Source organism: Paralichthys olivaceus, chromosome 24 (genome assembly GCF_024713975.1).
Source record: "Paralichthys olivaceus isolate ysfri-2021 chromosome 24, ASM2471397v2, whole genome shotgun sequence".
NCBI classification, from domain to species: domain Eukaryota; kingdom Metazoa; phylum Chordata; class Actinopteri; order Pleuronectiformes; family Paralichthyidae; genus Paralichthys; species Paralichthys olivaceus.
This window is the reverse complement of record NC_091116.1, coordinates 7,621,649-7,639,032: the sequence shown is the minus strand read 5'-3', so window position 1 is coordinate 7,639,032 and position 17,384 is coordinate 7,621,649. Positions and strand designations below refer to the sequence as shown.

General features: G+C 40.2%; 1 protein-coding gene across 26 annotated transcripts in view; it reads left to right on the top strand.

Annotated features, from left to right (window-relative positions):
* Positions 1-17,384, top strand: part of LOC109639029 (diacylglycerol kinase zeta) — an 80,963-nt gene that overhangs the window by 7,587 nt on the left and 55,992 nt on the right. For 14 of the 26 annotated variants that reach the window (XM_069520477.1, XM_069520475.1, XM_020102271.2 and 11 more), the window contains exon 1: positions 7,398-7,527. The exons of 6 other annotated variants lie outside the window; for them this stretch is intronic. Coding sequence is in view for 4 of the 20 variants with exons in the window: in XM_069520480.1 (XP_069376581.1) it covers positions 5,229-5,530 (302 nt within the window). In the remaining 16 variants the exon portion in view is untranslated. Of the gene's footprint in view, positions 1-4,116; positions 7,528-17,384 lie in introns of those variants that run through there. 6 more of the 26 variants (XM_069520480.1, XM_069520479.1, XM_069520478.1 and 3 more) reach the window with 4 other exon arrangements.

Sequence of the window (17,384 nt, the reverse complement as noted above, 5' to 3'; positions counted from 1 at the left end):
TTTGCTCTTTCTGTTTCCCTTCCATTGTCTCAGGGTTGAGACTGAATAAAGGGCAAAATGAATAAAGAACCTGTTCTGCATTGTCAAACTGTGATGACCTAGAGCACTGAGATTATGTGATATGCTTTTGGAAATGATTATCAGTGATGTTACATATGATTCTTAGATTAAAGCACATTATCTCAAACAGCTGACACGCTGCTCTGCTACACTCAGCAGTCAACTGACAGAAAACTCCCACTTATCATTGGCCGTCAGTTTACAGGGTCAGAGTAGTAAGTAGGTTAATCACTGTCACTGATCACTGCCGACCCTCCACGATGAAGAGCAGAGGGAGTCACTCATAAAGCATGGCCGTTTCACACCTCTTTCTTTACTTTGTGGCGTTTTCACAGAAAATAAATTCATCACTGATGACAGAGTTAATGTTGTCATGACATCATGCCTCACAGGCCAACGTCAGCTTGATGATATTAGATTTACAGGACTGACCTCTGCAGCGTTGTCCCCTCCACTAAGGAGTGTTTGTTTCATCTGCATTTCTCTGTTTGTCTGTTATTTAGCAGCGTTACACAAACACTGGATGGGTTACCACAAAACCTGAATTTAAAATTTGGTGTGGATCCAGGGATTTTTTCACTTTTTCCCATTTTCGGACGTTTTCCAGCAAATAATTCCTGAATCTCAACAAACAAATCTAGATGACTGATTGATTCTCTATGATTGTGTGGGGTCATCCATACATTCACATTAAATGTAGATGTAAAATAACTGATAACTATCAGAAATAATGATTAATTATTAATTCATAGTATCTAATTAGCATTTGACTAAAGGGCAGCATTAATATTAATGTTGAGGAGAACTCCAAAGCCTCCCACCTTTGCTAGTTACTTATGTGGTGATTTTGGTTATAGTTATTATTATGATGATTATTAAGACTTCCAAATTGATAATGTAATTATGAATTGATTAATTGTTAATCTTTTACCTTCCTTTGAAGGGTTGTGACCTGAATTTATTTCAATTATTAATATGATATTGGTTTAAGTTATCGTTGATAGTATTATATTCATTCCTAATAGCTGATAACTGAAGAATTGTTATACCTACAAAACTGAGCCCTGGTTCCCTGGAGCTCCAGGTGAAGTACTGTTTCATCAACATGCAACTGTAAGCAAACACTGCCACCCGAGTACAGTCAGGTATTCACAAGTGGCAGCATTTATGTAGCACAATGCAATTTACATCACACACACGCACGCACACACACACAGGAGCAACTTGGGGTTAATTGTCTTGCTCAAGGATTGTGGGGATCAAACTGGCAACCACACTACACTGTTATATAGTTACAGGGTTACAATATACAGTATAAGCACAATGAGTACATGCTTGTCATATAAATGAACTTGACATGGCATTGCCACATTGTTGATCACAGTAGGTTAAGTTGAAGTGTCATTCTTTTAGTTTTATGTAGCCTACAGCTGAATATTTTCATAATGACGCATACTATGCTATTTGTAAAGAGCATATTATTGGACTGAGTGCAATGTGTGTCATCCACTCTTGTCTCCTGAAAGGTGTGTGACAACCAATCACAGAGAGAATTCCAAATTCTTGAAATACATTTAGAGGCAGTGTCACATTGGAAACTCCCGGAACGACTGCTGCCTACAACTATTACTGCAGTATTACTTCTACTCTTGATAAGCACGGCATCAGCCTTTTCTTGTCGTGTGTCATCAGATGTAAATGTCCCTGCAGGACTACAATAGAGAGCAAAGGGCTTAGTGCTGTGCCGTGCCGCTTCCTGCACCTCATTAGGAACATTGTTTGCTTTGGGGTCAGGTTTAGGATTAATGTTCTAATTTATAATCAGCTCTTCACTCACAGAGAAACGGGGGAAAAAGTAGGTCAGCTGTGGGTGTTGGTAAATTAAAAGGATCTCTCTGAATTGTGCGTTGTGCTGTCGAGTGGCATTTTATTTGTCATGGAAATATGGAGTGGGCGGCGGATGTGAGGGAGCAGTGGTAACAGAAAGAAGGAGCAGGTGTGTGTGTGTGTGTGTGTGTGTGTGTGTGTGTGTGTGTGTGTGTGTGTGTGTGTGTGTGTGTGTGTGTGTGTGTGTGAAATAAAAGTATTGATGTGTTCTTTCTGTGGAGAGGATGGGAGCGACGATCACATTGCACCATAACAGCAACAAGCAATCTTTTAATTCCGCTCTGCTTTTCTTCCTGCTCCCACACATAGTATAAAGCTGTGTGAATGCTATATAAAAAGAAATATATTTATGTTACGGTCAGGCCAGAATAGGACAGGGTACAGTTAAGTAATGCTTACATCATAATTCCGATAGAGATGTCTATTTTTAGTAGTTCCTGCTGGATTCTGTGATCCTGCCAGAGAAATAATCAAATTCATCAAATTGATTTTAAACTAAGCTCTGCTATGGCAAAAATAAAGTAAGTAATAAAAGACAATAATAATAGGATGAATATACAGTACATGGTTTCTGCTGATACTAGTTTTTCGATATGTCTCAATTACATTTATTCAGCGTTGGTTCCCTCACACTTTAAATTGAGTTTTTTATTTTAGTTCTATTTCATGATGCAGATATAAACATGCTGCAATAATACTACAATGATCTAAAAACAGAATTTGGCTGTGAAAAAGACAATATTTCCACTGTCTGCCTTTTATAGTTTGCAAGATAACATTTGATAGTTATTCTCTTTGGTGTGTAGCACATATGTGAGATCCTTGTGGATGTTGTGGAGTTGTCAACTCTTGTAAAGTTTCTTTCATATTGAATCATATTGGAAACTATAGAGCTGCTCCTGCCTGTCTGTTTATCAACCAGCACCCTCATGTGATCATTTACAGTATTACAAATAAAGAAGGGGCCTGTATTTAACTATTTAAATTGTTTGTGTGTGTGTGTGTGTGCGTGCATGTGTGTGTGCAGTATTTCTTATAATGTGGGGACAAGCAAGTCCCCAAAATGTTAATTATTACATGTTTTTAGGGTAGGTTAAGTTAAGGATTAGGGTTGGACAAGTAGTAACTGTGGTGCTGAAATGCCCTACATGCAACCCCCCACCGTTCCTTAGGGTAAGGGTTAACACTTTATTTATTTTTTATTTTAAAAAAGGCTTGACTGATGATTTACCTTTTTTTTTTTTTTTTTTGACGTATCATATTCCTCTCTGTCACAGAAGTTCATTGTTGTCCAGGAACTATTAAAAAAACACCTCAGTGAGTCACAGTTGCACTTGTTGACACGGAACAACACAATCATGTCCTTGATGTCTCGATGCTCTCGCCTGAGCACAGAGCTCTGTTGTGTGAGTACCCCAGACTCTGTGTAATGAGTGGGTGGGCGCTCCATGACGCTGTGGTACCTGCCGAGGTCAGATGAGGACAGTCAAGTGTGAAGCTTTGTTGTTCTGTAAGGCAACAAGTTTGAAAGTCACCATCATGAGATTATAATAAGAAAAAAACACCATGTGGTTTCCTCCCTCTATTTTTGCTTTTCTTTTTAATGTATCAGGAATGAATGTGCACCTCCTGGTTCACTTACAATCAATGCAGGTGAGGAGGGGAGTAAAACACAGAGAGAGAGAGAGAGAGAGAGAGAGAGAGTCCCGTCGGCTGAAATAAGAGTCCTCATCGAGTTGCGGATGAATTTATTATATTCAGTGGTCAAAGGTTAAAATCATGACAGCCTCACTAAAGACATTTTAGGCTTTTTGAACATGTGGTTTCAAGTTTACCTTTAGAGAATGAACGGGTGAATTGGGTCTAAAATCGGCCCGATTATGCTCAAGTGTGAGGCGGTCCTTAGGGTTTGTGCACAGCAGTTTGCTTTGTTTTGTCAGTTCAACTATCAAGTCACGAAAAAAGTGCTTTGAAAGAACTTTGCAGAACAAGCAGATGATCTTATGTCATCTCACTGCATTGACAAAACGCTTAAGCACAGTCATATACTTTTTTAAACATGTTTTGTGTTGGAGAAACAGAAGTGTGTGAGCAGCAGTTATTCTGTGAAACATTTTCAGTCAGGCATGTGACTGAGCAGCTATGTATGAGGCCCTCTGTGTTGTCATTATCCACTTCCTGATTGTAGCCGGGCGAGCAGAGCAGGAAAAGATCAGAGTGTGTGTGTGTGTCTGTCCCCGCCTCACGTGGAGTGGAGTGTAATTAAACTTGGCGAGAAACTGAAGAAGAAGAGAGGAAGGAGGAGGAGGCCAACAGGCTAATCGCAGAGCACAGGGGACGAGGAGGAGAAGAGGAAGAAGCGAGGAAGGGGAAGTGAAGAGCCGGAGAACAAACAAAGAAGAGAGAAGAAGAGTGAGTGACAGCCACAGGAAGATTGGTTGCCTGCTGCGCTCTAACTGATACTACGGCTGGTGACAGCGCCAACGCCGAGCGGAGACGTTGAGAGGAATGCTGGGAGGGATAATCTCTCACTCAGGACTCAACACTAATCCCTCACCACACACACACACACACAGACAAACACACCAACACACACAGGCACACACACACACACCTTGTGTGTCTTGTAAAAAGACCTTTGGATTAGGGTAGCCATGTTTGAAGTCCTAGAGCAGTTAATGTGTATTAAGAATCCACTGTCGTTACTTTACTGTGTCAAACTTTTCAGATCTCTATTATAAGTCTCTGTATAACTCTCATAATTGATCAACTTTAATAGATTACTTGCTTTGACTGAAGTTAGCACCGCTGTCATTTCCTGTATTTATTATCCCGGCCTTATTATACTTGAAGTTTAAACAAACAGTGGTTTGTGTAAAGTCTGCTCCTTTGTTTGCAGTTCTTTCAGCACACACTCTGACCTCATTGTCACAGGTCACATTTCCCTCCATGAAAACCATATGACCTGACCGCCGTGAAGCAGCCGGGGTCAGACAGTTGGTTTTTATAGAGGGCTTCAGAACCTTGAGTCAGGAGGAGTGTGACTACTCCACATAGGATTCCTTTAAACACACAGAATTCCTTAGGGAATATTTTGAATAGTTAAAGTGATGTTGGGAGGCCTCTTCTTGGACTGCCTGCACATGATTTTCAGAACTTTAGTCGCATAAAGACTCTTCTGTCTAAGCGAAGCTTTACACGGACTGCCTAAATTTCAGGAGTTGTGGTTTATCCTGGCAAAATGTGACCGGCCATGAGATCACAGTAGCTTATTGTCTGTCATGGATCTGGAGCCTGGAGCACACGCCGATCTGGGACAAGGGGCCGCACCGCTGACCTGTGCGGACACAACTGAACAAAAAGAGTTGGAGACGGAAAGAGACGGAGGAGAAGGGTTTGTAAATATGAAAGGAGTCGATGGAGAGTTCAGCTCGGAGTCCTCCTCCTCAAACACCTCCCTGCGCTCCTCATCCACCCTCCCTCCGTCGTCCCATTCGCCGCCACCACTCTGCGTTGAGGAGGATAAGGAGATGATGAGCGGCTGCTCCAAGTCTTTCACCGGACTCAAGATCTTCACCCGGAGGTAAGATGGCATGAGTGAGAGAAGACAGAGAGAACGTAAGTCAAGTATTGAATGGGTTGAAGTACCTCACATTGACCAATGGGTGGAGCCATTGGCTGAAAACTTAGCAGGATGTGAACAGTTGCCTAGCTGCAAGTCGCACTAACATCGGCTGTGGCTCAGGGGTAGAGTGGTCGTCCTCCAGCCAGAAGGTTGGCAGTTCAATCCCCAGTCTTCCCCATCTGCATGCCAAAGTGTCCTTGGGCAAGATGCTGAACCCCAAACTGCAAATAGATGCACTGTATGAATGTGTGTGTGAATAGAAAACTGTTGTAACACACTTGCACATATATTACATTTAATCACATAAGCTGCAGCCACCACCCTCAACCACTACAGATAAGGAGCCTGTCCCATCAAACATTTCATTCACGTATTTGGGAAATTATCTGGGGTTTCCCCGCAGTGCTATTTCCTGCTGTACCGGTGCAGGATACGGATTATATTTGTGTGTGTATGTCTGTGTGTATAACCTTGCCAGCGGGTCACTGGTCATCATGTGAACGGGGGAGCAACCGGGGCCACGGTTGTCATGCCAACAGAAGCAACGATGACAGTGTTGCCTCCTGCTTGACTAGACACAAAAAAAAACCATTGTCAGTGTTGAAGGGTGGAAAGCTGGGAACATTCGACTCTGAAACGATTTATCATGTGGAGGATAATATATGTTTGGATCCCATTTTAAGTGTAACTTTTCTGAACAATATTGTGGTTATGATTAAAGTAGAATTATTAATTAACAAACTTACTTTTATCATAATGTTTTATGTTGTCACAAACAAAAAGAGCCACAGATGTGTGGTGGCTTTGAAAAGACCTACAATACTCATAACACATAATCTGGCTCTTTACTCACATGTGTGGGAGATGCAGATGTAACAGTAACAAGCTGGTATTGCTGTGCGGTGAGTAACTCCACAAAATCTGAAGAGATGTGCCAAAGATGTTCACACCCTTTGGTTAGAGCCTCCTTGCTGGGCCATATGACACAGTTTACACAGAGACTGGATACAAATAAAAGCCCTGTTAAATCATCTCGATATAAAGCATTGCAAAGGGATTCTATGAATTGTGTTGCCATGTCTGGGATCAGCACCTGTGAATGTTGTGTATGAATATTCAAAATAAATACTCAAATCAAAAGCCTGTGTTTGGAGCTGAGACACAGATAAGCTAGTGGTGAACAGTGAGTTACAATAAGATAGGAGGCAACAAAAACATGAATGAGTATTTGTGAATATTTTGAGAGATTAATACACAATTTAAATTTAACAACAATAAATGTATCAGCCTAACCAACCAGCCACCGAAATAATCATGTTACTAAACCCCCAGTGTCAACTCAGAAACAAGTGATAAAAGAAAACTTGAACATTACTATTGGTTCATTGTTCATGATAATAAAAACTAAAGTGCTTGTTGTCGTAGTTTTTTAATCACAGAGTATAGTTAGTAAGTAGTAAATTAATTCAACTTCTCTGTGGCCGTATGTTTGTGCTTTATGGTTGCCGGATAAGAAAATGTGAATGATTTGTTAAAATCCGAGGAATCTATTATATATTTGCACCTGTAGTTGATGTCATTCACTCATGAGTAACTTATAAACAGTTTGGAATAGAGACAGGATGTAACTCAACTCACTGTGTAACCTCACAGTCACTCTGTCTAAGGCCTTTATTGTTTCCTATGTGTGTGTGAACATTTATCAGACAGTATTGCACTCAACTTGTCAAGAAAGTACACAAAGTTATTTTAGTCATCTCTCAGGCGCTCTCTCTCTCTCTCTCTCTCTTGGCCACACCTACTTGATCTCTCTCTCCCTCCCTCTCACCCCTCCCTCCGTCCCTCTCCCTCTCTGTTAGCGGCCACTGCACACCCGGGTTTAGTGAGCTCGGCAGATAGATAGATGAGAAAGAGGAGTGGAGGCATGGATGGATAGTTTTCCCCTCCTTTTCCAGGTTGGCTCTAAATTTATTATGTTTATTTATATTTCTGAATAGACTTAATTTAGTGAATGTAGCAAGCAGAGATAGAAACGTCTTGTTCTTGTGGTTGTTGTGTTATAGACTGTTTGGTATAAAGTGTGGACTGATGCAGTGCTGTGTTCTTCCTAGTTTTCAGTCGTAAGAGAATGCTCATGACAAATAAGTCTTGACAACCTCAGTGTTTCCCACAGCTGTAGGATTCCTCTGTGGTAGTTGCCTCCACAGTGGGAGGAGCTCTTAGGACGATGCCCTTTAATGCCTTAAACAAAGTCACTTTATGAAGAAATCATCAATGTATCACTGTCCATTTGAATCAATCGACGTTTTAAAAATGCTGCTGCCCTCTCTTACACTGTGAGTGTTACTGTATTTTCCCCTCAGTTTGGAAAATGTTAGATTTCCAGTTCACAAGCGTTTAAACGCCCGTTAAACCACAACAGAATTTGAACTGAATATCTAAACTTTAGATAATGAGCCACAGTCGCAGGTGCAGTTACAGTTTTTTTTCTAAGTCAAACTTTTCCTTGACATTCATTCCGTTGGTACCTCCCGATTATAAAACAAAAACAGATCAGAGCCTCTCTTTGCATATGTGGCTATTCGCAACGCCTGAAATCGCTTTGGTTTCTGATTTTGTTAAATAACGATTAGATTAGAAATATTACCTCTTTCATGCTTCTCTGCGGGCGACAGCCAGTGTTTGGAGGCATTATGTTTTCAGGTTGTCTGTACATCCGCATGTCGATCGCATTCCTGTGAATACAACACCTCAAGAACGCATCAGGAGAATTTCCTCATATTTTGTAAAAATGTTCAGTTGGACTCTACAGGTTTTCTTGGTCGTGAATATCACTTGTACATTTGAGGGTCCTCTGCACAGTTTAAGTTACTAACTAACTAGTAGATGTTCAGGAGATTACCTCAGTTGTTTGCCCTTAGCGACATCAAGTGTTTTGGCCTTGTAATCAATGCTACAGGTCGAACTTGAGGGTACTCTGAAGCTAAAGGCGAATCTTAGATTTTAAAAAGTAAAACAATGTATGTACAGTGAATATGAACACGTGGATTTGAAATCACAGTCAGTGTGAATAAAATGCACTGCAATCATTCCTACACTTGTGTTTGTCTCTCAAAGCTTTAGTGTAATCAGTGATCCTGATTGGGATACACACTAAATTCAGGTCCCTGCCACGGAGTCAAAGAGTGATGAGCGTCGTCTATTTACTGAGACTGATATTCAGAATCACATCAAAAGCCACATATATTAAAAGATTGATGGATATGAAGATTGATTTGAATCAGAAAATCTCTTACACTTTTTTCCAAGTTTCTTTAGCCGAGGCTAAAGCTGATATATCTGTAATAACGACAGGACAGAGTGGACGGAATGCTGTCAACAGAAGACAGATATTATAGCTGTGCTTGTCGGACACAGTCCAGTTGCAGTGGTGCGTTCAGTCGATCTTTTTTCTCAGGACTTAGCGGAGACTAAAAACGGAGTGAAAAGGAGAATCGTGTTCTACACACTTTGGACAGGGCCCAAGAAAAGCAAACGACAAGAAACTAAATAAATAATGAAAGATTAATTACAAGTCAGTGAACGTTAAATGAAATGTTGAGCCTATGTTCAGTGTTATTGTCTCTTTTGCTTCTCACAGTGTGCACGTCATCGTCTCATATTCATTAAATCATGTCCTGAGACATGGGACAAAACCCGTCCAGCTGCTGTTGTTATGTGGGACTAATTATAGAATGTATTCAACACAATTATCCCCTTCAATTTAATTTAATAATGATTTTATCAAACCACTTATCTGTCTACCCTACATCTAAAACAGTATGTCCACAGAGAAGGGTTCAATCATTCACGTGCAATAAAATGGATACAAATATTTAACGATTAAAAAGAGCTCGTTGATCAAAAGAAACACGAATAATATCTCATATTGGAGCAAAGTTGTTTTTCAATGACACATGTATATTTCATCATTTTTCAAAGTTGTGTCCCAACACTGTCTATTATTAGTTTGTCTAATAATATATAAATACGTGGCTTCAGCATTATCTCCTTTTTATTGCTTTTGTGAATTGATAGTCATCAACTCTATCAGGGTTGGTGAAGATACATAGACACACTCCCTCTCCACTACAGGAACATATGGTTAATAATATTGAGTGTTCTTTTTGTGTGTTTTAGTCCAGAATGGAGAGGCATCATCTGTCAGTGGAGGAACTTAGAAGGGGAGAGAGAAAATAAGTAAACAGCCATAATTAAAAGAAGAATTTCTATGGCAGATATGGAGGCAGTCCAGACGGAGTTAATGAAGGAAAAATACAGCAAATAAAGAATTTGAGAACAGATGAAAAGGAGAGAGAATTGGAAGCATAGTCAAAGAGACTCATGGAAGCGAAGACAGACTCAACCAACACCCAGAGATAGTCCATCAGATGAGTTGAATGAGACACCCCCGACAAACAGGCAAGCTGCAGCAGGGAAGAGAGAGGGGGTCCAAACAAGGCTGAGACATTCTAGAGAAATGAAAATGAAAGATGAAAGAATTGAATGAAGGAAAACAACTTGTGTGCTTGGTGTGAATGTTTATAAAAACCTATAAATTGTTTGGTTTGATTGGTTTGCTGCTGTAGTTGATCGATTCAATGTATTTGAGAGCTAAATGAGAACAAATTCAATTTTCGGTCAACACCGTCAGATTTCAGTCGGATATTTCATATTTTTTGAGCAATTATAGGTCAAGTGAAAATGTAATCTGTCTCCTAACATGTGAATGTGTTTTTAAATTTTAAAAAACATTTAATATGTGTTTACGGTAAAGTTAAAATTCTATTATACGGTCCAATAAAGAAACACAGACGAAAATCTTTATAATATAGAAATACATACACATTGAAAGTTATTTTCTTGAGGGCTCCGTCAGCCTTGGTGACAATTGTTTTTTATTGTTTTAATGGATGTGAGTTTTAATGGATGTGAGCTTGTATCAAAGCACAGCTCAGTAGCTTGGTGCATGGTGGTGGATGGTTTAATTTGTCTGAGCTTCAGTTTTGGATCCTGTGTCTCAAGCATCAGTGATGTGTTTGTAATTTCAGTCTTAAGGCTGACATGAAAGCAGCTGTTTAGACCACAACATGTCACCATGTGGACTGATAACACAGACAGTTGGAATAAGAGCGTGAGAGAGCGCTTCTGTTTAGACTGAAAACATCTCTACACACACACATATAAGCGACCAGTAAACACACACTAAATATTATGTTAAAAATGTTAAAACATTTTCCAAGTATTATAGAGATTACTGTAGAAACATATACACTGACGGTTGTCAGGTCTGTGGCCTAACCTTTGTTCTGACACATTTTCTTGATATGTGGAGGAAACATAAGTGCTGCATAGATTCCATTTTTTTTGTACTTGTCAGGATGATGTCTGCAGTGCTCATTCTAATCTATTTGGAATGGGCTGTTTTCTTGGCCTGTGGTAATGCTGGGTGCGGCTCTCCTTCTGAATATGTAAAGGTGACCTGCAGTAATTCAGCCGCTTCTCAGCAGTTCTCAGTCCACCGAAGCTGCGTCACTGCTGCTGCACCAAGAGCTGTAAACCTTCTTCATTAAAAATCAGCTCGTTCCAGTTCCGCAGAACCCTGATCTGGAGAATCTTACACAGTCACAGTGTTTTCAGACATGAATTCCAAATGTCCAGATTCAAGTGATGGGTGGCCTGGGTAAAATCAAGACACGACATATAAATCCCACTGCAGAAAGCACAGGGTTTTTGTTTCCATCATTTTGAAGATGGTTGAAGAAGTAGCTACTGACTCATTTGTAATATCTATTTTTGCGATGCGACAGCTTCTGCAGCATCGTCTACATCGTCTACATCTATTTGTGTTTTCGAGTTTTGTGTCAGTCACTTGTTTCACTCACTTTTTTGAGAAATGTTCCTGCTGTAATGGGCTCACTTGGACATTTTCCATAAATCATACTTGTGGGCCGACGCTGTGCAACTAAATAGAAAAGGCTGAAGTCCATTCAGATGCTCCTTTAACTTGATGAACCTTGAGTTTATTTTAGAGGAGCTCTTTCAATATGTGATGTGTTATTTTTGGATAGCAGAGGCACTTCCTTCTTCAGGTTCCTCTTTTCTTCTTACTTTACTTCATTACTTTATTTGTCAGGGACAGTGCATATTAATAACATTTTTAAAAATATGCCAGAGTTTGCCAAAGCAGCTGATTTTCATCTGTAGTCCCTGGGCAGGCAGTAAAAATACACACATTAAGAATGAAAGCATTGAAAAAACTGCAAATAGGAAGTCTTTTGCTCCGTCCTTGTACTGAAGTAGTAACAGCAGTTGTAGCAGTATGAGACAGATGGAGTTTTTCTACAGACAATATGGCATCAACCTCATACAGGTTAAGCTTCTCTCAGTGCAGCTGCAGACAGCTAAGGCTTGGTCTCCTAGCCACATTGTTATAGAGCGCTCGTCATGCCTGTGCATTTACATAATACACCGCAATGTTTTATGTAAATATTTAAGCTCTGGGTAGTCTCCCACACTCTGTGCTATTCGAGAAGTGTATGCTGGCAGTCAGCCCTAGCTGCTCACTGCTTTTTACCCAAGAAACTAACGGCCACGGGTTCGTGCTGCATCTCCAAATATTCCTGACTGGCTGACTGATGAAGTTACAGAGTTGGTCAGCTGATGTTTATTTAAAAATGAATTGACACCAACAGATTCTATTTCTGTCATTTGAGGGGGTGTTTGAATGGTAAATGGTCTGTATTTATTCAGCGCTTTTCTAGTCTCAATGACCACTCAGAGAGATTTACACACGGTTATACAGTGCATATGTGTTTCTCTAAGGACACCTCCCACTGCATGCGGGATGGGTAAGAGGGATTGAACACAAACATTCTGGTTAGAGGATAACTGCTCTACCCTCTGAGCCACAGCTACAGACTTTTTGCAACTTTTTTTTAAAATCACCCAGCTTTTTTTAGGGGGGGATCTGCATGTGCACGTAAGAACTGATTAACACATCGTCTCGGTCACAACCTCAGAGCAGAAACATTAAAAAACTGTGTATGTGAGTTGGGCGGAAGCAAACTGAAACTGACTCCAGGCAGAATGCATATATGATGCCATGGCCTCATGAATATGCAAAATAGCACATTACATCATCTAGTCACATTTAGCGACTGTTTGTGCAGGATGAAGCAACTGTACTTTGAAAAGAACTGCTCTTCAACAGCACTGTGTTTTGATGTGGTATCCTGTTGTCATTAACGGTCCAGACATGTTGTTAACTACATGGAAAGGCTGTGAGAGGAATTAATACACGTTTTGACAGAGAATTAGATTGTATGACTAGATTTATCCCTTCGTGCTCTGTTTCACCAGCTGTAAACATCATAACTTGTAAATCTACAGTGTATGATATCATACATTTACATCACGGTGAGCATTACAGGTGTATTTGTCACCTTCATGACTGCAGTTTTGAAAAAAGCGATTGGAAGTGAACTGAATCTTCAAGCTGACGTTCTACACTGTTGTTATTGAAGATTGAAACTGGGCCTGCACTGTGTGAAGTACTTTCCCACAAAGTGTCCATATCATTTGCTGTTTTGGAATATGTATGGAACATTGGGTCGGGACGTTTACCTTTCACATATGAACAATGCAGGAGGAGATTGATTCAGATGAGATGAGAGGTGACACCTGGGTTGAGCATTGCAGGACACGATCTGGGAATTCCGCTGCAGAAAACGTAGTGTTTTTGTGAACAGCACATCGGTGTTGGCCCTGCTCGCAAAAAAAAGCTTCATCTTTTTCATCCACAGATATTTGTAATTCTCCAGGGTTGCATCTGTTGCCCACTCTCTCGCTGTTCATTTTCCAACACTTTCCTGCTGTATTCTCACATGGGCTCAATTGGACATTTTACTTGAGGGCTGACAGGAAAACCTCCAAAAAATGAGCATGTGCGGACTTCAGTGCAGGTCAGAAAACAGCAAGTTAGTGGAGACAGGATGTCAGGCTTTCAGTGAAGTGAGTTTACTTGCATACGCTGAGAAGCACCTCTGTTTGCTTCATCCCCCATAAAAGGAGTCCTGCCCTCTTTAATACAACATCTCTATTTGTGGAAGTGCCTGCCTCCTTGAGCAGTTTGAAATAGGCCCTGTGTGTCTCTGTCGCTAGAGAACGCTCGCAGTGTTGACGTGTAAACACACTCAGGTGGATAGTGTTTTATTACAGAGTCCTCTCATCTCATGTCTCCCTCACTCTCCCCCATTATGGTAGGGGATTATCATTGTGGAAGCTGTTGCATAACAGTGACACACTCAGAGGAGGGGCAGGGAGGAGGGAATCAGAGAAAAGGTTTTAAACTTTCATTATTTACACTGCAAAGAAGGACATGTGAACAGACTGTAGCATAACAACAGATTTCTGAGGCTGACATTGATATTTGGGTGTGTGCAAACACTCAAAAATAGTTTCTTATGTTGTGAGTGGAACATTTTGAAATGTTAAATATAAGTAACTGTAATTTATTTTCCTTGTTACTTATCAGATGACATATTGGCTGATGTAATGCACCGAAGAGCTAATATTGGCTTATACATCATCAGGTCTCAGTGTTTCCCCCTGAGTTCATTAAATCTATGGCGCACATTCACACGCACGAATGTGGCTCTCATACGCAACGTTCTAAGTGACGGGTGCACAGACTAAAAGGTGAAAGACAACATAGATCTACATTGTTGCCACTTGAGTGCACAACTGAAGCCATCAGGTCCTACTTTCTGCATGGACGGTAAAAACTTTATGAACGATAGAGCGAATGACGGTTATAAAAAAGGATGTTTGGAAGACAGATGTTCATGCATCTGTCCAACGAAGACACATGTGTTCTGTTTACTCCCAGGTCAATAAGTGGTCTGTGGGAAAAGTCACTCGCTGTACTTCCTGTCACATCATAGTGACAGGAAGTAAGTGACTCCAGCGACTTTACACGTATGCACATAAGGAAGGCATGCTGCATATCTGATCCCTGATCAGTGCGAGTGCTCTGACAGATGTTATGTTATGCGTGAGAGGGGTGTGCAACTCTTTGTGTTTGTAGTTAATGATAAATAAATACCACTTTATTCCCTGTAATAGATGTATATATAATAGATATATAACAGTATGAGCCATGAAGCTGTGGTTCCCAGCCGGTCAACATTTAAACACATTTAATTAACTAGAACAGTGCTCGTTCTATATCTGCCTGTTGCCTGGCTGTTTTTTCTGTGTTAATGTTCCGGAGCTACTTCAGAATGATTCCTTGTCATTAGTGAGTCCTCAAACAGTTCTACAGTCCACTGTCAACTTTATTGTTTGCGTGCTGGACGTTGTGTGATGTTTTTAAAAAATATACAATCAATACTGGAGTCAGAGTGAAGTTAGAAAAGAGATTTTGTCATCACTTTTGATAAAATGAAAAACATAATTTGATGTATTACTGTGTATTACTTTCAATGATTAGCTGTGTTCTTTCATACATTACATGTCGGCTGTAATGACAGAGATCAGCACCAAGATTCCTGTGAATGATAAATAATAATAATACTACAATTAATTTATAGGCCCTGTTGGGTGTGGTGAAGGCGATTAATGTTACGTATATGGAAGTAAATATGCAGACTGAGTAATATTACTGATGTGTGCTTGAAAAGACTGGCTGTCAAGAATGACACTCAGACTCTTAACCTGAGGAAACTAAGAAATTATCAATGGTGATGGAAAAACTGTCTGATTTTGTTATGCTGGGTTTGGTGCCAATAAGGAGAACCGCAGCGTCGGTGTCAGTTCGATATGGTGAATCTAAAAAACAACAAATCATCAAAATGACCAAATAGTTTCCAACCACAGCGTATTCAAGGATGTAGATAAAAACACACCCCTGCTAAGTGTGAAGCTGATTAGATGAACGATTCATGAGATATGCTTTCCACATTCAGAAACTGCAGCCTCTCTTGTGTCTTATAACCGACTATAAAGAATTATGCCAAATATTTTGAAAGGGATGATTGATATTTAGCCATGTGGTCTCTCAACATCCGATTTGTTCAAGTGTGTTGCAGGTTACTGTTGAGTAAGTTTGCCTTTAGTGAAGTGAGAGGGAAAATTCAGAAGCGCTTAGTGCGAAGTGACCTGAGTTCCAGACGTGAGCTGGAAAATGTTCTTATCACCCCACAGACTATGGTTGCAGATAGCTGCAGTGTGTGGCTTTATGACGACCAGTCATCACATCGCTGCGATGACCCCTGACCTTTCCATCAGAGCATTAGGAAACAGAATGCTTCACAGTTGAATGTCAGTGGGGGTGAGATTAAGTGAGCAGTGGAGGTTTCAGTGTGCTGATGGGACTTCCTGTCAGATTGTGTGGTGGTTTAAGTGAAGGAGTTCCAGGCTCTCATCTCATGTCTTGTGTTACATAAAATTCTGTTTTACATATATACTCTCAGTAAAATGACTGATTACACCACATGTCAAGCTTTCGGTCCCATTCTGTTGGACTAACTCGGGCTGGTCTGTGGTGTTGTGGTCCGCAGCTGTCTATATTGTGTGGCTCTGACTCAGGCATTGTGTTTCCTGTAAATTCAGTGGCACACAGAGGAACACATACTGAAAAGATCTTTTTGTTCATTTTCCGCTCATTCAAGGCAACCGCAGAGCTCTTTTGTTCTTCACATATAAAAGCGAAACATGAGTTAAAAAATGATTCATCCTCATGCGTTTTCTGCAGGTTGCAGATTCTGTAACTCCCCCTGTAACTCACTGCTGTCCATTTTATCTATAGCGTATCCTGAGTGTCACGTTTATTGTACACTGTGTGAAACTGTGTCTGAAGCAGGAAATCAAGCAGTTATTTAACACCTTGCTGACAGATAGAGCTTCCACAGTTATACAAGTAATCTGTGTCACTGTCACTACATGTGAATAGTGCAGTTTCAGTGTCATTTAAATGCATTATATCCTGAGCAGAGATACACTCAGTTTGAAGTTTATTATGTCCACTAAACTGACTAAATTTAGCGTCATACAATTGTCCTTCATAAAGTCATAATGATACGTTTTTGTATATGCTCTTTGTAATTATTTTTACATCACTCAGCTGTTATTGCTGAATGAAGAGAAGATGAAAACCATATCTTTTGTCAAAATCTTTGAATAGAGTGATGTACCCGTTCTCTGCAGTTATATCCTTGGCCTTGGTGTAACTTGACACTACAGAGTTCAAATCTTTTTGAGTTTTTTTCCTGATAGAATGCTTTCTCAATTTACCTTCAGCTCAAGTGTTTGCAAGTGAAAGCATAACATGATACTAGACTCAGCAAAATCTGGTTCAACAGATACCTCAGGGCTCAGAGCGAAAGATTTACCTAGAGAGGAAATTTCCTTTTTATCATTTGAATCCTGGAAAAATAAAAGAAATGAGGGCATGACTGGTTGAGTCTAGTCCAACAGAAACTAATAGAGACCTATGAACTCAGTACTGTGTCTGTTGGTTGAGATTCAGCACAAAGAGCCAAGATCACAGATCTATAGAAACTATATCAGTTTATGAGTCGTTCATCATCATGGGAAAAAAATCTTTGCGATCATTGAACACTTGTTTCAGAATTACACATCGAGTGATTACTTCACACATCAGTGGGATCCCAACCTCCCTCAATAGAAGTTTGAAAGTATATAGTTTATCTGTATCTTTTGTTCTCTGTAGGAGGAACCACAGAACCAATCTATCAAACTGTGAATGAGG